The sequence below is a fragment of the Pempheris klunzingeri genome, chromosome 19 (assembly GCF_042242105.1).
Source record: "Pempheris klunzingeri isolate RE-2024b chromosome 19, fPemKlu1.hap1, whole genome shotgun sequence".
Lineage (NCBI taxonomy): Eukaryota > Metazoa > Chordata > Actinopteri > Acropomatiformes > Pempheridae > Pempheris > Pempheris klunzingeri.
The window spans coordinates 11,547,869-11,571,443 of record NC_092030.1 but is presented as its reverse complement, the minus strand read 5'-3'; the positions used below and the strand labels follow the sequence as shown (position 1 = coordinate 11,571,443).

At 41.8% G+C, this 23,575-nt stretch overlaps 3 protein-coding genes across 4 annotated transcripts; all 3 read left to right on the top strand.

The window, feature by feature from the left end:
- The first annotated feature begins 1,237 nt into the window (after nucleotides 1-1,237).
- Nucleotides 1,238-2,379, top strand: LOC139218423 (homeobox protein goosecoid-2-like). Its single transcript, XM_070849960.1, has 3 exons — nucleotides 1,238-1,655; nucleotides 1,770-2,005; nucleotides 2,294-2,379. The coding sequence occupies exons 1-3, from the start codon at nucleotides 1,238-1,240 to the stop codon at nucleotides 2,369-2,371; spliced, it is 732 nt and encodes a 243-aa protein (XP_070706061.1). The 3' UTR covers nucleotides 2,372-2,379.
- Nucleotides 2,380-3,208: 829 nt separating this feature from the next.
- On the top strand, nucleotides 3,209-7,601 carry ess2 (ess-2 splicing factor homolog). Its single transcript, XM_070850505.1, has 10 exons — nucleotides 3,209-3,578; nucleotides 4,303-4,471; nucleotides 4,691-4,774; nucleotides 4,987-5,156; nucleotides 5,361-5,478; nucleotides 5,584-5,717; nucleotides 5,896-5,998; nucleotides 6,134-6,243; nucleotides 6,333-6,448; nucleotides 6,653-7,601. Exons 1-10 carry the CDS (start codon nucleotides 3,432-3,434, stop codon nucleotides 6,930-6,932), a joined length of 1,431 nt encoding a protein of 476 aa, XP_070706606.1. The 5' UTR covers nucleotides 3,209-3,431; the 3' UTR covers nucleotides 6,933-7,601.
- Nucleotides 7,602-8,807: 1,206 nt separating this feature from the next.
- dgcr2 (DiGeorge syndrome critical region gene 2) lies at nucleotides 8,808-23,411 on the top strand. 2 transcript variants are annotated; one of them, XM_070850623.1, is made up of 11 exons: nucleotides 8,808-9,199; nucleotides 15,038-15,070; nucleotides 15,990-16,112; nucleotides 18,243-18,329; nucleotides 18,432-18,642; nucleotides 19,199-19,275; nucleotides 19,361-19,540; nucleotides 19,641-19,844; nucleotides 20,102-20,254; nucleotides 20,591-20,827; nucleotides 20,917-23,411. In XM_070850623.1, exons 1-11 carry the CDS (start codon nucleotides 9,118-9,120, stop codon nucleotides 21,150-21,152), a joined length of 1,623 nt encoding a protein of 540 aa, XP_070706724.1. In that variant the 5' UTR covers nucleotides 8,808-9,117; the 3' UTR covers nucleotides 21,153-23,411. The 2 variants fall into 2 exon arrangements, with proteins under 2 accessions (XP_070706724.1, XP_070706725.1); XM_070850624.1 differs by lacking the exon at nucleotides 15,038-15,070.
- The last annotated feature ends 164 nt before the right edge of the window (nucleotides 23,412-23,575 follow it).

Here is a 23,575-nt window from a genome sequence, read left to right as displayed (position 1 = left end):
AACTTGTGTTTGGTTGTTTGAGTGAAATAAACCAGCTGCTCAGTATTGTCAGCTTCCACTTTATATCTCACATCAGGTTGTGTATTTGGAGGGTAGTAGTGGCCCTTGTAAAATCATATGCTGTTGAAAGGAACTATTTCTGATGTTGATAACATTTCCAGATGAAAACCACTGTAGATTGAAGCGAGCAGTACAAGCAGCTCCTTAAAAATCTAGAAAAACTGTATGAGCCATAGGGCGGTGGTGGCTTTTCTTTACTTTACCTCTCTGTATCAAATATTGCTCCTACAACAAAATGAACGTTTATCATTCTAATCCCCAGTAATGAATTTTGAACTGTTTGAACCAATGCGGATGTGGTACAATTCCCTCTATTGAGAACCACAATAACCGCAGATAGCAATCTCACATGCTCCTCAAACTACACATCAACAATCTGGACGCTATTAAACCTAAGTGAAAAGGATGGGATGGTGTTTATTGTTATCTGTTTTCAAAAGCCCTCATAAGAGGAGCTTAAGACAGATTGTGAAAATCCATTAATTCTCTTGGAAAAAAGGTGTATTACCTTGTATGAAATCACAGGATTTGTTGGGGGGGGTGATGAATTTAGCCTGTAATAGCCTTACCTCAGCTGTGCACATTGTCAGAGAAGTGAGACTGCACCACACAGATAAGACATATGATGCTGCAAATACAAACCACACGGAGGGACCCCTTTTCTGAATGTGCTCTTGCCGTTTGTGTTCATCTGTTTTGAGCAATAAATACAAATCTGTTAGTGTCGGCACATTACGTCACTGCCATGATTAGTCATTCATTCATGTGCAAGTGCCTAATTACTGTGTGTGATTAGTATGCATCGTTGTCAGTGTCGCCTCGACTTGTGTCATTTACTGAAATACTAATTTGCACCAGATCATTTGTTGACAGAGCTAAACAGGAAAGCCACGTGAAAATACATTTAAGAGCTAATCTTCAAATTCAGCATACACGGGTCTCTGGCCACACCAAAAAACATTCATCTTTAAAATCCAGGTTTCTAATACCAAGCAATCCCCTTTTCTCTAAAACCTCAACAATAAGGATCTTAGGAGCTCTCCACTTCTCATTTTATGCAGTGAAATCTGATTTCTTTTGGAGAAAGGAATGAGGCAAGATTAACTGAATCTGCTGTCCTCCCTAACCTCTTCACAAAACTGCCCAGATTAGCTAGGAATTAAGTTTCAACCGTTTTATGTGTCTGGTCCATAGGGGGGATTATAGTTTTACTGTTTTTTTTGCCTCCCAATTTCACTATAAGGGCCTGACACGCTGTTGTAGAGAGCGGAGAGGCAGAGGAGCCGCTGAGCCTGAACTAAGTGTTGCGCGTCAATATCCTGTGATCATCGCTGCTTGTGTTTTTATTTCTTTGGAGATGGATGGGCTGATCAGGATGGAGAGACAAAAGTTTCCTTTCACTATTGAGAACATACTGAGCAAATATCCAGATGGTAATGGAGACAGACGGTCATGTGGAACAAGAGGTGCTGGAGTAAAAGAGAAAGCGGTGAGTCCTATTGGAGGCCAGACAGAGACTGTTCATTGTGCCCGCCTGTGCTGCTGCTTCTGCTCCCACTGTGGAGACATATTCCAGACTGATTTCATCCATGAAGGTAAGACCAAGATCATTCTTTTTAAGAGAAGAGTCAACTCTATTGACACACTGGTATTGATTTCAGTGACTCTTATGTTGTTCCCTGATCTAAAATCAGATGTGCTCCCTGCAGCCTGTCAGTACGGGTGGCCTCCATCAATGCTCACAGACCCATGCAGGCTAGGAGATGCTCACAGGGAGGAGCAGACACCCGCTCAGGTGCAGAGGCGAACCAGGCGTCACCGCACTATTTTCACAGAGGAGCAGCTGGACGCACTGGAAGAGCTGTTCCTGCAGAACCAATATCCAGACGTGAACACACGGGAGAAATTAGCACAGCACACTCACTTAAGAGAAGAGAGAGTAGAGGTAAGGCTGCTGTATCACATTCAGACTGTTTTTAGTGATACAGGGTAACTTTCACACTGCTTCGTCTGAGTGCTGTAATGTGCCATCTACGCTATGGCAGATGGAGCTTGTCATGTGGAGAAACACTTGATCATTTCATTTTTTGTGCCTGAGTTACATACTTGTGTTGATAATGATGTCCTGTGCTGTTCTACCTATTTATGTAAATGTGAATGATATGCATGGTGCCAAACAATAGAAGTGCAGTATGTCGTGAAACAATAAATAACATGACCTTTTTGTTAATAGGTTTGGTTTAAAAACCGAAGAGCAAAGTGGAGGCGTCAGAAAAGACTATCATTTGGTGTTGGAAACGGAGAAAACTAAATTTTTTACTGTATATGTGGACCATGATGTTGGAAAAAAAGAAAGTTGTGTATGTGTGTGTCCTTGAATTACATAAATGCTTTTGTATTGTATTGCTATTGTTAAATGTAATACATACACACATGCAATACACACAATATTCTGTTTTTCCCACAAAACATTTATCTGAACAATTTATTTATTATGTCAAATTATTTTTGTGTCTGTCACATCATGTGACTCTTTGTGAATCTGACTGGTTGAGTGTGTGTCTAAGAAGTTGCAGTTACAATACTAGTCCTGAATGTTAAATCTTGAATCTGTAAATAGATTGTTATAGTTTGCACTGGTTGTGAAAAAAGTGTCATTGAGAACAAATAAAGTTGTTCTGAGAGCAATAGAGGGACTTCATTTTTTTATTTTTTTTTATCAATCCAAGCCATAACACACTGCTGTTGACGCCTCATGCCCATTTCAAAGCAGACATGTAGAGAACTCGGCTGATTAGAATTTGAATATTTACTTTATCTAAATATCTTTTTAGCTCAGTTTAAACCAGTGACCAGTGTTGTTGAATAATGTATGTGTAATGTAACGTTTGAATAGAATATAGAGAATTAATTCTGTAGCTGGGCACATAACATGAATCACAGTGAAACATTGGATATTGATGGCTGGTCTAAATATAGAGTATGGGATTATTATTATTATTATTAGTAGTAGTAGTAGTAGTAGTAGTAGTAGTAGTACCAGTAGTGATAATATTTACAGTCTAGTAGAATTTTTTTTTTTTTTTTCTTTTACACTGAAAATTTTCCGAGAGGCTGTTAACTTCCTTTGACGTAACAATTCACGCCGTACGTACTACGTTGTCTGTGCGCTGTGCTTCGTGTAACTAGTTGTTCAACTACCTGGTTAGTGACAGTTACACAGTCTTAACTGTCTAACTTTGTACCATATCCTTGAAATACTTCAACTGTGTGTGTCAAGCACAAAAGCCGTTTTCCGTTTCGATTCAGTCGGGGTTTATCATAGAGGAGTTGCCGTTAGCTGTTAGCATAGGAAGCTAACAGGATCCACAATGGAGGGCAGCGCCAGCGTGAGGAAATCGCTGTCCGGTACCCTCGTCCCTGTCTCGGTCACAACAGTGGCTATCCTACAACAGCCCGAGGACAATGATGAGGGGAAGCTGAAGAGAAAGGTCCTGGATGAAGAGGAGTACATTGAGGTAGTTAACCGACAACTCTTAATGGTTCATGAAGCGACGAGCTATCATTCGTCATCAGACAGCATAACAGCAGTGTTGTTAGCTCAGTTAATGCTGCTGTTAGCAAACAAACAGGTTACACGTTGACTGTTTAGTACAACAAACTACCATTTCTGTGTTTATAAATCAGGGATTGAGTAACTTAGTTTATGTGAGAAAAAGTGAGGGTTTAAACCCGAGGTGACGTTACCTCACCGCCTGTTTCTATGAGGAATCATTTCATATGGGATACATATGAGTCATTGCACGGAATCAGAATAGACTAAATATGGTCAAGGACTTTGGCAACTGTGAGATTGTTCTCAGATATTGTCAGAAATGTTGTCACAGCGATGATACAAAAGTATAATCAAAGGTGTTTTCCTTCACCTCTATCGCATGGCACCATCCTGTAGAGCTCAAACTGTTGTATAGTTTAACTAATAAATCAATGGACAGATAGGTAATAGGCTTCAATATAGATAGTTGTTAAGGTAAATTTCCAAGAAAAATACCCAGAGGTCCCTGTTAGCAGCTTTAGAAATGCTTGCAGCATTACTCTGCTTTGTTTTAGACCATTGTTAATTTGATATCTTTTGATTTTTAACTGTTGGCTGTAATTGCTTTCTGTTGTTGTGTAATAATAAAGTACATATCAAAATCTTCCCATCATAAAAAGTCTAATGTACCTGTCTACTTCCACCAGAATTTAGAGAAGATCATTCAGAGGGACTTCTTCCCAGATGTGACTAAATTGCAAGCACAGAAGGACTATCTTGATGCAGAGGAGAATGGAGACCTAGAGAGAATGAGAGAGATATCCATCCGATATGGATCATCTTTGACAAAATCTACACCACGATCTTCTGCACCCTGTGAGTAATATAAAGAATGATACTGAACACTATTTTCATGTCATTATACCTTACTTACAGAATGAAAAAACACTGCATTTGTTTTGCTACTGCATGTAGATGACTTTGGTTTTACAAGCCAGCTACAATGTACCATCAGAGATACAACTTGTATTCACTAGATTTTTAGTCTGAATGCACTTTACACCTATTCTTTCTTCTGTTCTTTTTGGATGTAAGATGTGACACCAGCCAGCTTTGAGACACCAGTGGGCCGCTCAGGGTCTCCCACCTCCACACATGGCAATAAAGGTTTAGATGGGGGTAAGTATCTATTTCTTTAAGATGAGGAACAAATAACATGATATAATGTTCAGAGCTTTATTTCTGTGTCAATATGAACTCACAGCTCTGTGACCCACTGTGTCCCTTTGTTGCTACTTACTTATCATGGTTGGCAAGCAATTCTGTAACAAATGGACGTAAAAATGGTCAACAGAAATTTAACCGTGTTTCTACCGATGTTTTTTTCATAGAGAGCAAGGATGATGGCAAGGAAGAGAAAGAGTTGCCCTCTCTGGATCGTTTCCTTGCTAAAAATACCAGTGAGGATAATGCATCCTTTGAGCAGATAATGGATCTGGCAAAAGACAAGGAGAAGCTGAAGCATGCCTGGTTATATGAGGCAGAGGCTGAATACAAACAGGTATGGATGTTCACAGTTAGAAGCTTTTCAAAGCAAATGGATGAATGTTCGGATCAACAAACATGGGCTCATCATAGATTTAGCTGGTTTTGAAGATTGCATGATTTTGTTTGCAGTGGCAGTTTATTGATCATCAGATGATCATTAACATATTATTACAACAATATTGTTACAACCATGGACAACACCCCTGCTATTTTTCAGCGCCATGAAGAGAACCTTGCTTTACCATCAGTAGAGAAAGCAGCGAAGGAATGTGTCAAAGCTGGGCTCGAGACATGGGAGTACAAGGCGAAGAATGCCTTAATGTATTATCCAGAGGGTAAGAAGACCAAACTTGGATTTAATCCCTTTTTTGTTTCTGTTCTTCAACAAAATAGCTGCAAGGGAATAAGCGAATTCATGTGTTGTTTTTTTTTTAAATCAGGTGTTAAAGACGACGATGCCTTATTTAAGAAGCCTCGGGAGGTAGTTCACAAGAACACACGCTTCACTGGAGACCCATTCAGCAAAGCTCTCAACAAAAGCCAGATTCAGCAGGCTGCAGCCCTCAATGCACAGGTAAGTTTTAGGAATATGGTATCTGAAAGCCAGAAATAAGGCATGATGTTGGGGGGTACATTAGAGTAGGGTGTTTTGACCTAAAAGTGCCCCATACTTCTGCCGTCTATTTTTCCGTTGGATAAAAGTGTTCATTTATGAATGGTGTCACTGATGTACCATTTTTTTCTTTTTTCAGTTCAAACAGGGTAAAGTAGGCCCCGATGGAAAAGAGCTCATCCCGCATGAATCCCCAACAGTGAATGGTTATGGTTTCGAATCAATGCCATCCCCTGCACCTGGTAAGTGTGTCTTAAAATCCTCCTCAGCAAAAGAACACAAACAAAAATAATGTTGCCACAAATGACTTATTCAACAGCTTTACCCACATTTAAGGTAGAGTTCTGAAAGCTCTTTTTTTTCTCCCCTCCCCCTAGGTGTGTCTGAATCGCCTCTGATGACCTGGGGTGAGATCGAGAGCACCCCATTTCGTCTGGATGGATCAGATACACCGTATGTTGAGAGGAATCATGGTCCATCATTCAAGGTACTGAACTTTCAGTGATAGCTGATTTCTTTAAAAATTATTTGTTAAGTTGTAAAATGGTAACATTTAATATATGCTGTTTCTGAAAGATTCCGGAACCAGGAAGACGAGAGAGGCTGGGATTGAAGATGGCCAACGAAGCTGCCGCTAAAAACCGTGCAAAGAAGCAGGAGGCATTACGAAAAGTCACGGAGAACCTTGCAAGGTAACAGCATTTGACCCTCCGCCTCTTGATTATATCTGTTTCTGCAAGTAACAAAAGGGTAGCGTATCTGTCAACTCCTGTCCTTGAGTAAGTTAAAGCTTAAATCCTGAAATATTTCAGAATGCTGGTTTGGTTTATTAGTGCAGTTTTGAAGGAACTGCCACTATTCTAAATGAACTGACCTCTTCCACGTTTCTGCTGCAGTCTTACGCCTAAAGGACTGAGCCCAGCCCTCAGCCCGGCCCTGCAGAGGCTCGTGAATCGGACATCCAGCAAATACACAGACAAAGCACTGCGAGCAAGCTACACCCCATCGCCCTCACACAGGACGCCTGGCTGCAAGTCTCCCTTCGGTGGCCCATCCACTCCCTCAGGAACGCCCACACCAAACAAATCCAAGACACCGAGTTCTCAGGACCTTACATCACTCACAGACAATCTGCTGCAACTCCCCAAGAGACGGAAAGCTGCAGACTTTTTCTAGAGAATATTCTCTGCTGAGATTGTACAAAAACAAGACTTTTTATAACGTGAACTTAATTATAAATTCTCCACACTCAGCACATTCATCAGCCGGATGACTGGATAAAGAAATGTACTGAGGACTGAAGAATTTTATGGATTTGTGTTACATTTTTGCACAGATGAGGTAATGGAGATTCCTCTGAAAAAGATCTTAGTGACCATTTTTATTTAATTACTTGTCTGTTTTATTTTTTTTTTAAATATTTTGTTAATGCCAGATGCAAGGTTTCTTAGATTTTTGTACAGCCACCTAACCAGTAATATATGCTTAAATGATACTGATAGAACTGTAAATCTAAAGCTGTTTCTCAGTCACATGCAGTCACACAGCATCCATAGTTATCGCCCAGCTCTCCTTACACGGTGCCATGACATTTCAGTGTTTGTCTCCACATCGTACAAATAACTCAGAATGACGTGCTTTGCTGCCTTACAGCAGGTCACTTTTATGTCGGTGTGCGGTGTATTTCTTTTAAATTTAAAGTTTAAAAAAAAAAATCAGGCAGAGTTGGGCTCAGCATCTTAAAACATATACGCTCTTTTCTTTGTTGTAAAATCTAAAATTAAATTGGACATGTTTGACTAAAAATGGTCTGCAAAAGAATAAACCATGCATCACCACATGACATCCTCGTCAATAGTTCTGTTCTACCTCCTACTGATGGTAGAACAATAATAACTTTACACCTCTTTTTTTTTTGTCCCGAGCAAGCTTCAGATGTTCAGGCCTAGTCATGCTGTTTAAACTACAGCCAGACATATTCCCAATGTGCCCTCAATATGTTTTTTTTTTTTTTTTTTAGCATTAGATCTTACAGGATCCCCCAAGGACAGATTTATTATTTAACAAGGTTTTGCCCTGCTGTGTGTGGGGGGGGGACTCAACACATGTTGCAGCTTGATTTACAACTTCACCTTTTCAGGGGAGTCATGCTTCTTAGGTCAGTGTTTTCATAACCAGGGATGTTATCCAGGAGTGGGTTAAACAACATTCTGACTCACTCACAAGTCCCAAGTTTTTGGTACATTATATTTTAGTACAGTTAATGTTCATCGCATGTGTACTCGTGAGAACATGTGTCACAAAAGCAGTTAGGTTTGTATTTTGTCTGTCTTGCACGCCCATATATATTTGATTTTTGATGATGTGATGGTAACATTCTACACCATGTGGGTGGTTTACTCCTCTTAAAGCCCAGAAACTAGAAGTAAAATATGAGATATACCTCCCAAAAATGTCTTCAAAGACAGGGACTCATCAGTTATGCAGTCTAGGTTTGACTAGGTCAAAGAGGTCAGACTGTCCCAGGAAGGGAACAGAGGCCATGAAATAGAGGAAATTGTACTGTAACATGGGTAGAAGTACGCATTTATGCAATTTTAGAACAAAGGTTTTTGTTTTTCAAGGATCAAAAATGAAAAAGGAAAATCTAATGGTGAAATAAATCTCTGATTAACAGGAGATAGTTCATGTAAATCTGTGACCTTGAGGAAAGATATCCTGTTAAATCTAATTAGCTTTTTAGTTCGAACAGTCACACTTCATCAGAGCTTCACGACAAGCCTCTGTGCCGGAAAAGACACCGTTCCTTGTGCCAACAGCCCGCACTGTGCTGTGTGATTAACGGCGTAAAGTCATCAGTGCCGCCCGTGTGTCGACGCCATCCGCTGAGTACAGCCAGCGATAACAGTTTGGGTTCATCACAGCATAATCTGAGCACACACACTGGTTATCGTGTGTGTCACACTGGGTGTAATCTGCTAAACTCCGCCCCGACGGCTCCGCCAGCTGATAGCCTGCGTGTGTTGCTCCATGTTTGGGATTGTTGTGATGGGAGGCCGCAGCCATCTTGGATCAGAGCCGCTCCACACCGAGCAGCGGGAGAGGACGGACGACGTTAGCGGCGGTTAGCTAACGTTAGCCGCTCGGACTGATAAACCACCGTCCGTGTCACTGCGCGGTGCGACTATGCTTTATGTACGTTGTTTTTCCTCGTTAGCTGCCGATTTGAGTGAATAAAAATGGGTGTAGACTGTGTTGAGCGTTTAGCGATATAAATCCGGAGAGGGCGGCGGCGGTGCAGATCCTCGGTATATATTTTTTGAAATTTCTGAATAGAGGAGTTACTATGAATGGAGGATAAATGTTGCCGAAGGCTGACAGCAGCAGTTTCGTCCTCTTCTCTCTTCTCTTCGTCCTCACGCTAACGGACCCACCACGGACAGGTAAATGAATTTAAGTTCCTTTTCCTTTGCATACATTCCCGTGGGCTCGGCTCCGAAGTGGGGGAAGCAGATTACAACCGTAAGCAGAGCGCCGGAGGTCCGGCGGAGAGGCCTGCCGGATAAACCGGGGACTCCGCTGGTTTTTAGCCCGCTGCTGTGCTACTGCTGGACCGTGTGAAGTCTCACCGCCTTGCTCTCGGCACTCTAGCAGTAAATCTTTAAAAAAGTAGACAAAGTAAAAACCCCATCGGCAACCGCTAAACGACAAACACTGAAAGATTTATACAAACCGCACAGCCACAGTATTTCCTCTAAAATCTGCTATCTGTGTATTCCAAATACAGAGCTCAGCCTCTGTTTCGTAATAAGCTAGTGTGTACACTTTCTAACACAGCTGTGTGGTGGGGTTTGTGTTTTAAAGATCTATTTTGATTCACACAATGAAAGGTCGATATTGCGCAAATTAAAAAAAAGGCACCTAGGAGTGTTTACCCTGTCATGAATCTCTTGTGTGCGTGTAGCAGTGGAGCTGTAATTTGAAATGCATGTCAGATATGAGTGCTCCTGCATCAGTAAAGCTGGCTCTCCTTGACTCATCCTGTAGCCACAGAGAGGAACGGGGCGATAAAGCACACAGTCATGCAATTGTCATGACACTGTCTTAAAGGTGCTTTGAATCATAGTTACGTGACTTCTACGGTGATGCATTGAGATGAACATTAGAATTTTGTTTTGTCACACGTGCAACACACCCTGCAGACAATCCACGACTTGTGAAGTCCTCAGTGGCACACTGAAGTCCTCATCAGGTAGCCACACTTAGCACTAAAATGCCTGTGTGTCATGATCCAAATGATTTTACATCATTTGGCTCAATTGAAACCCTGTGCTTGTGCTTTGACTTGCAAACACCTGCATATCCTCTCCTAGTTACCTTTGTTAAGGGGCAAGAAGACAAATGCATCTTGTGATACTGATAACTGTGTGGACTGGAGAAACTGTTTTCAGTTCAGGTCATGGATAAACACATTATTGTTCGGCTTAATCCAAAGGAGCAACTGTAGTCACTTTATTGTTCCTTTGTGCACAGGTTTGGGCAGTTCATATTAGGACATTCTTTGTGGTTGCGGAGTGTAATTAACTGTAATTATTCATATTTTCAAAGGGGAATTCATCATTTATTCTATTGTTAAAGAGTGAACACAACACCTTTTTTATTTATATAAAGTAATCTGAAAGGTGAAGGTTATGTCCGTATTTTATCCTGGTGCCTCATGCTTTGAGTGGGGTACTTCTTGGTTTTCACTTTGTATATGGACATGTGTTTTTCGAAACCACTGCTAGTTGTTTGGGGAATACTGTGGCCTTCGTGCCAGGGCTCCTACAGGAAGACTACCTGTTTTATCCTAGTTTGCACAGTGTTTTTGTAGAGCATGTGGTCCCCCCGTGGCTTCCCAACGCTTGATGCCCTCATGACTAGGGCATTCATCTTAAGAATAATCCTGTTTGCTGGAACACGAGTCAATTAAAGATGTCTGAGCAGTTATCAGCACAAAAGCATTTTCTCACAGCGTCCATCAGAATGTGACACTTAAGTATCTTACCGATCAACAAAGTCGCATGCGCCATAAACCGATTACTTCCGACCATCTCTAAATATTGTGGAGTCCTTTTATTTGGCATTTATGTCACCCACCAATCTGCAGTTGTCCTTGATACATTTCAGACTTTTAGAAAGGGCCACAGAAGATTGTAGCAAGCAAGATGAGAGTCTTGCAAAGGTTAAGATTTTGTGCATAACCGTCACATTTCTAAACGGCTCTTGAGTAAGCAGTTATATATTAAAATGTCAAAAAGATGTGATGTAGTAGGGCTTTACACACCCTCCATCCAAGGGAGAATTACAAATGTGGGAGGTGCTTTTAATTCGAAATACAATCCGAATAACTTGTATTGACGAAATAAGTTTCACATGCAAACAGCGTGTGTCTGTGCTCCACACAATATCGCAAAAGTATGTTACAGATGGAAAAACAGACGTGGATATGATCATATGCACACGATAGAGCAGTGCGGTGGCTCGTTGGCTAGCGCATGTGCACGTCCTGTGGTCGCTTCAGTTTACTCCCACACTGCAGAGACATGCATGGCAGGTGGATTGTAGGCCTTGTAGTCGTGAATGTGATCATAAAGACGTCGTCCACATGATTAATGTGTCTCTTTGTCTGGAGTGTTTCTCAACCTTCTGCCCAAAGCAATGGCAGAAATTCAGAAATTAAAGGTTTACTGTGCGAGATTTGTAACAATTGCAAAATGTACACGTGCTCGTCGAAGATGCAGGCAGCTTGCAGGGTCGGTTTGAATGTGGAAGAGCTTTACAGAATTGTGATGAACCGAGCAAAGTTCTGAGAGTGTGGACTGTGTTTATTGTCTGTGGAGCTGAGGGAGCTCTGGGTTTCACTGGCAGCTTGTTTATCACTCTTTGTTCTACACAAAAAAGTTAGCCATAGTTTCACTTGTGACAAAACATCATCCATCAGCACTCAGTCAGATGTTTTTGTTCACCTGATACCCAACTGATGAGACTACTGCTGCAGTTGACAGTTAACTTGGAGTGACCCCAATGGAGAAGACTTGAAATACAACCACAGATTCTTACAGCGATGGAAAGGTGTTTTCCTCTTGAGTGGGCTATTGGTATTAAAAGGAAGCAAAGTGATCTAACGATATTGAAAATATTTAATAAATATTTTGTTCTGATTTTCGGAGTAATGTTTCATAAAAATAATCGCGCTCCATCAGCAATTAGAAGTTACAAGGACACAGAGGAACAATCTCCGGCTACAAGAGGTTGTGAGACCGCCTCGATCATCCACACATTTCTGAACGAGACTTTTTCACCATCACACCTGAAATGTTATGCAATATCTTTCTCATCCTGCGGTCCTATATTGGCGAACAGTTGAAAGCGCATGTTGAGGGAAACGTTGATGGTGGGATGATGGCACGTTTGAAAGCAAAGAATCTTGTACTTGATATCCCATCAACCACCTGCAAATATGTTATGGTTATTTTATGCTCTAGGCCCAGAAAGGTCATCCTCTTTATCCCTGAAACACTTTAGATGTTTAATTTAATGCTGTTTTCCTTATGTTGTAAATGACCACTATAAAGTTTTCTCCCTAAAACCTCAGTGACACAGTTCTGTCTTCAAGAGCAGCTCTGTTTACCATTTTAGGTATTAGGGTCGTCATATAATTACTAAAAAGAGCTCAAGGTGTCAAGCCTTTTAGTGCAACACAGGGAAAATAAAAATATTTGATCCTCTTTATGGAAACCAGTTAAAATAACAAAATTACCAACTCCACGATTGCTTTTTTTTTTTTTTTTTTTTAAACGTGTATGCTCCCAAACCTAACAGCTAGATTTTTGAAAGAATTGACCCGGAGCACTTTTATCCACACAGGGAAATGTGAGGTGGCATAAAAGAAAAAGAAATGAAAGCCCGTACCCACTCACTGCTTTTAGTGATCCTCGGTTTTGATGTGAATCATCAGTGGCTAGAGATGATGCAGTGTGTGTTCAAGGCCAGTTCACTGTGCCGTTATACTTCAGCGGGACTGAGTTGGGGCAGTCTCATGGTCTTTATTGTATTTTCCCGTTAGTTATGTAAGAGATGCAGAGGCTCTCTGGGCAGCCATTTGTAGACGTGGCATCACAAAATCCAAAGCTTGTGAGAGAAATGGCCTCAAAAAGAGATGATTTGACCGTGCTTGCCCGTGACCCTCACAACGAGAAAACTTCTCATTATTCTGAACCCATCACAGAAGTTCAGAACTGCTCCATTTGCCACGCATCAGTCATTCATGCACTGATTACCAGCCAGAAGCATTACTGTCTATACAGGAGTGAGAGATAGTGTAAGCGTGCATGCATGTCAAGCACGTGCACTGTTCACTTCTTCATATCGGGCATGCTGTGGTTAATTATAAGCTATTGGTCTTAACTCGTGATCGTTGTGTACTTTCAGGCAGCTGATTCAGACACTCCATCCTGATCACCAGGAAGTTAGACAATGACACAAGAAGTGCTCTTCAAATTGGTGCTGTTATAGAGGGAAACTTCTTTTAAAACTGGAGATACCCAAACGGTGCCTTCAACATCTAATATCAGATAACCCAAAGTAGCGCACTATGGGTATCTGAATGAATTCTTCTACAAATTCTGATCTGTGGTGTGGTCTGAGTCTTTACCCTGGGCACCAGAAAGCACAAGCCAGGCATGCATTTTCTAGTCCTGAGCACATGCAGGTAAAGCTTTAAAAGAGTCAGCTGCATTTTAAATAAACAGTCACCAGCTGCGTTTGGGTTTGGGATTTGTTACATCGCTAGGCAGGAAAATGCTCACATATTGGAGATTGGCAAATGTACACTTATAGTGTGAGTTGAATATGAGAGAGATATCATTTTTGCATTTAAAACAAGGTTGACTTATTTTTGAAAGCCATAAGCATATTTTAACCTAGTCTGTTCACAAATAGCTATTGTGAATCGTGAATTAATTATTAGCATCAGAGATGCTCTCTAATGCTTCTGGTCTGTAATGGTATCCATCAATTGACACACATTCCAAGGCTCCATGGATCAGTGATAATGGAGTCAGTCCCAGGAGACAGAGACAGGTTTGTAATGCGTCTCAATCCACTTAGCATTAACTAAGACATGATGGTGATGTCTCCTGTGTTAGAAGGCTCTTAAAACACCTTTCTGCCAGAGGTCAGTCAAGTCTTAAAGAATAGGTTCAACCTTTATTTAACCGTTGTCTTCATTTATAGTTAAGAGTAGCACAGCCTCATGCAGCGTTCGCTTCCTTACCCTAAGTGTGCTGCTGGAGCTTCACACTATGTCAGGCCTTCAGCAAGCACTATGTGTGAACTTCTTGAAAAACAGGAGGCATGCAGAGTAACTAGACTATCCTTTTTTTTATCATATTAAGCTTGTTTCACATGCATGCAGTAAACAGGATGTTGCACAAAATGAGGTCAATATGACCCAATAAAGCAAGGTATGTGACCTTTGTTGCAGTAGAACTCAAAATGGTGACATCTGGTGAAATGTGAGATTCCTGTTTTTGAAAACGTGGTTTATTGTGTGTTTTTGAAGGTCTGAACAATCACCCAGGCTGATTGTACTTAATTTCACAGAGAGGCTGCAGTTTGAATAGTTACTCAATGAAATCAAAGCTATTGGTGAGGCCTCACTGTACACTCTACTTCTAATTGGTTAAAAAAAAAAAAAGGAAATAAAGCTTCAGGGTATTTCCAAGCCAAGAGTCCACATTTGTTTTGTTTTTTTATTAAGGTTCATTTGTGCAGCAGTCAGAACTCAGTACAAACAAAAGCTGGTTTTAATCACTGTTTTAAAGCCCCGTGTAGGTCGTGGCCTTTCTCTGCGGGATTATCAAAGTCTGGTTTGTGATGGTTAATGTCACCTGGGGTGGTTGGTACACACATGAAACAATAGTCACTTGAAATAGCTCAGAGCTTTTTTTTCCTGTTAAGTAAAAATAGTGTTGCCATATTTGTCAGGTGAGTGGGTGGTCCAGCTCCATTCTAGGCAAACATAACCACCTGTATCCAACAACAGATGGTGTGATGTACCCATTACTGGGAGAGCAACTGGGGAAATGACTGAGCACCGACAAATGCCAGAAAATATTTGACAGTTTAAGTGGTAGATTTCCTCAGACAACACAAAGTCTGTAGTGCAATTTAAAGTCCCCTAAAAGGCAACACACTGACATACAGGATAGTCACTCTATTGTTTCTATTTGTTTCAGGTCCGCGGCTAGCTCTGGCAAGATTATTGTCAGGTAAGCAAGCAGTATATCTTTTAGTGTAGTTGATGTTTTTGTGGGAATATATCAGCAGCTCTCTCAGTTTTAGCCATTACTGACCTTAAACATTTTCAGCTAATGATGAGAAACCTCCCTCGCAAAAACGTAAAGCCTGACAACACCTGTGACTGTTTTTATCTTAGCATCTTTGCATTTATACGTATTTGACACTAGAACAAGACATATTCTAAAAGGAATTATTTTCTAAGTAGCTAATATAGTTTATATTTTAATCTCTTAAAAACAAGGGCATGGCAGTCGGTTGAAGCGTAGACTTTAATCACATGAGGATGGCACGACACCGGCTGAGGCCTCCTTTATGTTAAATCACATGTGGCACGGAGACCCACTCAGCACTGACTGTGTTTCTGAAGGATATTAACAGACAAAAAGCTTATAGATATTAAGTATGTGTCTGCTGCCAGCCTGAGGCTAGCACCTTCCACTTGTTGAACTTTTACTTAAAGGCATGCCTCCTAAGTTTATTTTTTCCAGTGGTCTGTTTTTGGTGGACGGTTTGGCGCATTTCTCTGAACTATTCTAAACATATTCAGTTACCAACTCCTGTGGATGTTTTTTTCTTTCCTTTGCTGTCTTAGTATATTGAATTAGTGAGTGAGCTGACAGGAAGTGTGTGTGGTGTGTGTGTGTGTGTATATATATCTTATTTGACTGATTTCCTCAGTTCGCACCCAGTCGCTTTTGGGAACAACATTAAACACTTGTTCATGTATTCCATAACCCCCAAATTTTCTGGTCATCATATAAGATCACACTTTAAGCAACTGTCATGAATGCTCAGTCCTCTGCTGGGCCTTAAAATGGTTTTCTCCTGTTTGGAAAAGGTTCAGTCACGTGCAGGTTTGACCACAGGAACTCTCTTGTTGTATTTCAGAGCAGCGCTGCAGCCCTGGGCAGTTTGCCTGCCGCAGTGGGAAGATGCAGTGTATCCCAATGTCCTGGCAGTGTGACGGCTGGACAGCATGTGAGGACAAGAGTGACGAGATGGACTGTCCCCGTGAGTATAGCTCACTTAAGCCCTTTCACACCCACTCTGTTATCTAACACCCATAATATGATTGATTTCTGGAAAGAATAGCAACACCCAGGGCCTTTTCACACTCGGACGATTGACTCACAGCTGGACAGCACTAAATACAGGTGTGAATGCACCCAGAATGCTTTAAGGACACACTGGGATCCAGTCGAGCAATATTCAGAGATGCTCAGTGATGCGTGTTGACCACATTTGAGCAGAAGTGGCCCGTAGTACAAATACATCCCGGACTGAACTGAACGACGACCCTGTCACATTTGTAGTGTGGGTATTGCACAGTGAAACTCCCAGACACAGCTCAATCCAGCTGATTTGCTTCTACCAAACAACTCACTTGTGGTTTTAAGTCTGCAGATACGAAAAACCCTTCCTAATCCACCGCAGTGAATCAAAATGCAGGACTAGCAGCTCTGACTGACAGCATCTGATGGCAGAAGGCGGCAGAGTTAACTTCTGAATGGCTGCACATGTGTCTCTGTTTTTGTTTAGTGTTTGTTGATCTCTTCAACACCGCATAGATGTTGCAGGGCTAATCCTTGGACCGAAATCCTATTGTTTTCCCCCCTTAAACCCAGAGAGACCTTATCCCCAGATCTCTGACCGCATAATAGGAATTATTGAAAGGATTGAGTTCAGCATGTGACCTCCATACAGCAATGCACGCTTTTGAGTTAACGCTGTAGGCCTGCAGACAGCGCTTTCTACTGATTGAGTTTTTACACTTCAGTCTATTCATTACTCAGTAAAGCCACATTTAGATACAGACAATACAAGCAGGAATTGTTCAACAGCGCTGAACGCTGATCTAGAAAGTCTTATTTTCTTTGCCTATTCACCAATAAACAATTTTACCACAAATCCATAGACAATAATCTGTGTGGTCATAAGCAAATCTGCTGATTAACTACTGAAAAGAGCTTGCAAGCCGAACATGTTTTCACTCAGTTCCTATTTGCAAAGAGAAATGCAAGAAAAATCCGAACAATGCCTACACATGCCTCGGTGAGGGCTCATTGTCAGCTAAATCAACAGCAAGCAAGGAAATCAATGTTCTTGTTTGGGATTAGCTCTTTGTTGAATAACAAGGAAAGGTGGAGCAATCTTTCACACTAATTCCAGCAAGACAAATACCAAGGGAAGCTGCACAGTTTCCCCTTATAACGTCAATGCAGGCTAAGGAGGAAATGGTATTATATAAACATCCAGTTGGCAACAAATGCATTCCAGGCTGTATGAAAGTCAACCAGGTTGCAAACAAAAGACCAGTGGCAGTATAGTGGAAAGAGGGAGAGAGAAACTCCAATAGAGATGAATAGCATACATTTAAATAACTTGTAGTTTTTAGAACCTGTCATTCCTGTCAACAGTTATGATGTAACTGAATGAAGTGACATCATTGTTGGTTTTTGTGTATCCAAGGCTATGAACCAAGCAGACCTAGTGAGGGTTTATAGGGGAACTAAAGTTTGTCAGTTCACATTGCTGACTGTGTACCATAGATTTATTAACCATTAGTATGCCATTTTTCATAAAATAGAGGGCAGGCTACAATATTTGGGTAAAACATTTGGGAGATTCATCGCGATGTCAAACAAATGTCAGTCTCCTTAGACAAAAAAGATGTGCTGTGTGCTGACAATGCTGGGATTTAGAATTTTAATCACTGTTCACTCCTAATCATATTTGCAATAGGATACAATCTGCACCACGTAAATGTTAACAGAAGCTTTGGTTCTGCTTTTATCTTCAATTCTTTTTCATGTTTTTAAGTGACGAACCTGGTAATTTCTAAATGATTATTTTTAACACAAAGGTCTTTGCGTACTTATAATTTAGAACCCAGAATTACCAGACAGAACTGGTGCAGCACTAAAGGTTTATCGGTTTATTTATCTATCAGTCTATCAGACAAATGGAAAAAAACAGTTCATTACATCACAGGCTTGTAACGTGTTGCACAACATAAACCAATATGTGCCATGAAAGGAGGACCCAGAGTTCCAGAGAGCTTCTAAAAACAAACACAAATACAGGTATGAAAAAAAAAACGTGTCCACGCCTGTTGACCTTCAGTCATTTTTTTTTTTGCAGCTATAAAGGAGGAGAGGTTTCGTTTTGGCAACGGATATGAGCAGGTAGAGGACGTCATCGGTGTGGCCCAGCCTGTGCGCTTCAACAGTAAGCAGCTTGCATCACTTTTGTTGATTATACAGCCGCTGAATCTGCATTCTGACCCTGCTTTCATCAACCACAATGCTGAAGCATCTTTTTCGTCTTCAGAGAAATGTCCCAGTGGGTGGCACCACTATGAGAAGACGGCCAGCTGCTACAAAGTCTACCTGAGGAATGAGAACTATTGGCAGGCAGTGGACACGTGTCAGAAAGTCAACGGCTCACTGGCTACGTTTGTCACCAACGAGGAGCTACAGTTCATACTGAAGATCGAGGTGGATTTTGATGACAAAGTCTGTGAGCGCAGGGACCAGTGCAAGTGAGTTTTTTACTTTGCTCCAAGCTTGTGATTGGAGCTTCACTTGGTGAATATTAATAGTCCTATTTTTTGAAGTCATTTACCAACTAGCAGCATCTAATTAACTTTAGTTTCTGTATAATTTAAGAGCAAGCTGCAAAAACAAAAACCTTCTGAGGTATCACTATCCCCCTGCACATTCCTCTTTCTTTGTCTTTTTCCTTTATTTATGCCTTTATTTGCTTCGGAACACGCATGCTTCACACACTCGAGCTTTAACTCATTGCATGAACAGGGAGCTCTGCAAACTCAACGCAGTCTCTGGAGATTAAAACTTCCAACTCATTAAAAGGATGCTTTACCCTTGTTGACCTTTTTTATGAAATGAGATAAGCAACCACATGTATCAGCAGAGGTTTGGGGGGGGGGTGATCATGCTCTGTCATGGTTGCAGGCCATCTAGTGGCCAACAGAGGAATTATACAGTGCTCAGTGTTGGCTTATGCATGCAACCTGAAGCAGAGGATATTTGACATGGTAAATAAAACACTGTAATTAACTTTTGCTCATTTGTAAGGTTCTGGGTGGGCTACCAGTATGTGATCACCAACCAGAACCACTCCCTGGAGGGCAGATGGGAGGTAGCATACAAAGGTATGTGGCTTTATCTGCCCTAGAAAACCGACTTCTGTAATTTGAATGTTGTAATGCTTACAAGCACATGTCTATTTTTCAACAGGGTCAATGCAGGTGTTTCTTCCACCTGAAGGTCTGGCCGATTTTGAGGCGTCTCCCACACAGGACAACGTCTTCTGTGCTCAGCTGCAGCGCTTTCAGATCAAAAGCATGAATGAACGAGGTCTGCACAGCTGGCATGCAGAGAACTGCTACAAGAAGTTCCCCTTCCTCTGCAAGAGGAGTACGTCTTCATTTAGTCTTTTCCATCAAAAATGTTTGAGAAAAATACCCATCGCATAACTGGAACTAAACTGTGTCTTGATGTTCTGTGTTCCCAACAGGGCAAACGTGTGTGGACATAAAAGACAATGTTGTAAATGAGGGTTACTACTTCACCCCCAAGGGGGACGACCCGTGTTTGAGCTGCACGTGTCACGACGGCGAGCCCGAGATGTGTGTGGCTGCGCTGTGCGAGCGTCCGCAGGGCTGCCAGCACTTCCGCAAGGATCCCAAAGAGTGCTGCAAGTTCACCTGCCTGGACCCAGGTACTGCCACGCCTCGCTGGTCCACACCCAGCTGCATTTTTCTGACTTCCTGTCAGCCACAGGAACATTTTCTCACACTGTGCAAGAGATATCCAGCATATTATTCAAAAAGAATTGTTAAATTGACTTTTAAAAAGTAAAAAATAACATTTGGATTTAGATTAGCCTGATTTTAGAGTTGGCGTCTTTGTGCACGAACAAATGTTTCCTCTCAGGCCCGTTCCTATTTTGTCTTTTTTCCCCCCCTTTTTCCTCAGATGGAAACAGCCTGTTTGACTCGATGGCCAGTGGGATGAGGCTGATCGTCAGCTGTATTTCGTCCTTCCTCATCCTCTCTCTGCTGCTCTTCATGGTGCACAGGCTCCGTCAGCGGAGACGTGAACGCATCGAAACTCTGATTGGAGGAAACTGTGAGCATTAAGCCTTTTGAACACACACACACACACACACAGTGATAATTTGGTTATGGAATTTTAGGCTTTTGTGTCGTAATTGGTCTCAAACTAACTGCACCACAAGAGATTTTAGGTTAGATTTATTTCACGTGCTGCGATAGACACAGCCCCAGTTCAGCAGAGCAACTGTTACGAGAAAAGGTTTTCCTGTAGAAGCCGAAAATGAGTCACTTATGCCCTTTAATTCAAATTGTTTTAGAACTGAAGCTATATGTGATGTCATTGATGTTCTGTAAGTGCTGTTTAACACTAATGTCACATCATCCTCTGTATCTGTCTTGGCGTGTCCAGTGCACCACTTTAACCTTGGAAGACGGGTCCCCGGCTTTGACTACGGCCCGGATGCCTTTGGGACCGGCCTCACTCCCCTGCATCTGTCTGATGACGGAGAGGGAGGCGCTTTCCATTTCCAAGAGCCTCCCCCGCCTTACGCAGCCTACAAATACCCTGACATTCAGCACCCTGACGACCCCCCTCCTCCGTACGAAGCCTCCATCAACCCAGACAGCCTCCTCTACGTGGACCTTGGTAGGTGCTGAGCCTGTCGCTCATGTGTCTCATTATATTCACAGTCTTAAGCTCTCGCCTTCATTTCCTCTCCTTGTTGTTTTCCTCAGGACACAGTGGGGTCTCCATGGTGCCGAACCAGATCAACGCCATGGGAGACGGGCTGCAGGCCGATATTCCCAACGCCTCTGTTCCCTTGCCAGACTCTGCGCCGTCCTCTCAAGAGAGGGAGGACTCCATAGATAGCAGCACCCTCCTGGTGGGGCCCGACACCCCGACAGATGGTCACGCCCCCGCCGCCTCCATGCCCGCAGACTGCGCCTCCTCCCTCAGCACCGTAGTATAGAACTATGGACGGACAGCAGGGAGCTGCATCCGGACATTACCTGCTGGTTGAGGAAGGTCATGAGTGTGTTCTGCGGCGGGGAGAGGACACAGCAGACAGTTGTGTCGTTTATCAAAACGCTGACTGCAGAGAGGAGAGTTTAAGTTTGTACAGACATATCAGAAGCTGCCTGTTTCAGTAATGCGAGGATGCTCTTCTTTTTGGACGCTCTTGTGCAGTCGGCCCTCTGAGTTATTCTTAAGACACTGGGACTGTTTCTGTACAGAGGGAAAAAAACACTACATTAAGGCTGAGAATGCTGCAATTTTACTTTTAGCGTCAACTGAGCAAAGCTTTTCAAACATCTCAGAGTTGGGCCCGATTGGTTGAAAAGCCCTGATGTAAATACCCCCTCAGGTCTGCGCCGGTCAGATTTGTCATACTCGTGTGACACAGTCCAACACAAGGCAAAGAATGACAGACGGACAGCGAAGCCAGCTACTGCTCCTTGTGCATTTTTGTTTCCGTCATACTGTCGCTCAACCAGACGAATCCGTATCAGTCTGCCTCCAAAGCTACAATAATGTTCTCATCAGCCCCGTCTGTCGCGGCATGCCCCAGATCTCGATTTCTACTCGCTGTTCAAAAGCTACTGTCCCCTCACTTTCGTATTAGTCTGATATATGAAGCTGTCTTCCAGGTTTATAGTGCATATTTGCAGCAAAAGATGTTTTGTAATACAGACGTTAAACCTTGTAAGAAGGTACGGTTAGTTTCCTGCTCAAGGGTTTTTATTGGGTAATGCTGACACGAGGCATTATGAATCAAGGAATGTTGTGGTACTGATAAATATCTGAGTTTGGTATTGTGTTCTTTTTGATGATAATTTATGACTGCAAGCTCTAAGACAGATTGTTTCATCGCGGCATAGACGCAGTCTTGAACTCCCCACTGATCAGCGAGCGCAAGCGATGAAGCTTTTCACGTGCATGTGTGAAGATTGGGGATGATATCCCGTCATTAAATTTGGCAAAATCAGTTGGGTTTTTTTTTTACATTAACTGTCATATAACGACGGTTGTTGTTACTTTATCATCAACGCTTTGCGGAATAGTTGTGTTTTTGCTAACGGAACAATGTTTAGTGACTCAAGGCTCAATGTTTTGCACGCTCATCTCTCGATTGAATCAGGTCTTTTTTTTTTTTTTTTGTTTTTGGAAATAACTTTATGAAATCGTCACATTTGGATGCTGCCCCTCCATTTCTGATCTGTTTGTAAGTGTGGTTCGTCACACGGTACGTCTGCTATATGAGTTATCAAGGTTGTTTTCAGCTACTGATGAAGATGATGTCACTGACTGTAGCTGTGAGTCTTTCTGTTTGGTGTTGATGGGTCTGTTACTGTTCTGTTTTCTCAGTGGCATCACAGTTAAAAAAAAAAAAAAAAAAAAATTGTAATAAAAGAAAATTGTAAACTTGTTTAGACCCCTGTTATGATGACAATCGTTTGATTTTTCTCAAGGATGAATTTTACAAAGTGTGAAGAATCTAGATCAGAGTCGCCCCACAGCCACCAGCATTCAAGCTGCTTTTGATCTGCCTCAAGAGAAAACCAGCTGTAAATGTGTGTCTGAATGACTGCACGTGTGTGTATCTCATGTGCGAATGTACTTCATGTGTACAAAATGTTTTGTGCTGAAACTTATTTTCCCCATTTCTACTTTTATTTTATTTTATTTTTGGCATCGACAATCCACAGTGGATTATTCAACAGACAAAATCTCATAAATTGTGCACAAAAGTAAGAGGTTTATGTGTGTGTGTGTGTGTGTGTGTGTGTGTATAGGAGAGGGTGTTCTGGTTTGGATTTTTTTTTTTTTTTTCATCAAGTTTGTTTGATTTTATTTTTTTAACCTGCGGTGCATGTTTTTATCTTTTGGCATGCTGAGAAATTTTTGGTTTGATGGAAACATTTTTAGCTCAACAGTCGGTCCTGTACAGTAGGTTCAAAGACGTTTAGTTTAATATCTCCATATGCATCAAAAAACCTGACCCAAACGGCTGCATTTACATTATAGTGTGTGCTAGACTATGGCAGTGTGACAACTAATTTTACTGGATTTGAAATGTTTTATGTATAATACAAGAAATGATTCATTTCATGTCTTTATTTCATAGCCTTTAAATTTAAGAAAATGCTTCATTTGCAGGGGGATTTTGTTTTTCTGAGGTAGATGTACATCTAATCAAATGCCAAATAAATTGCACCATGAAGGACGACTCATGCGTCAGTGGGTAATGAGCACAGCATCATGCTGAACTTTATGTTGAACCTCATCAGACACGACATTTAGCTGCTCTGTGAGTCCTCTGACTTGTCGAGGAAATTCCTCCGCCTGCTGTGACCAAATGTCAAAGAGGATTAAGGTGGGATGCTGGGAAAT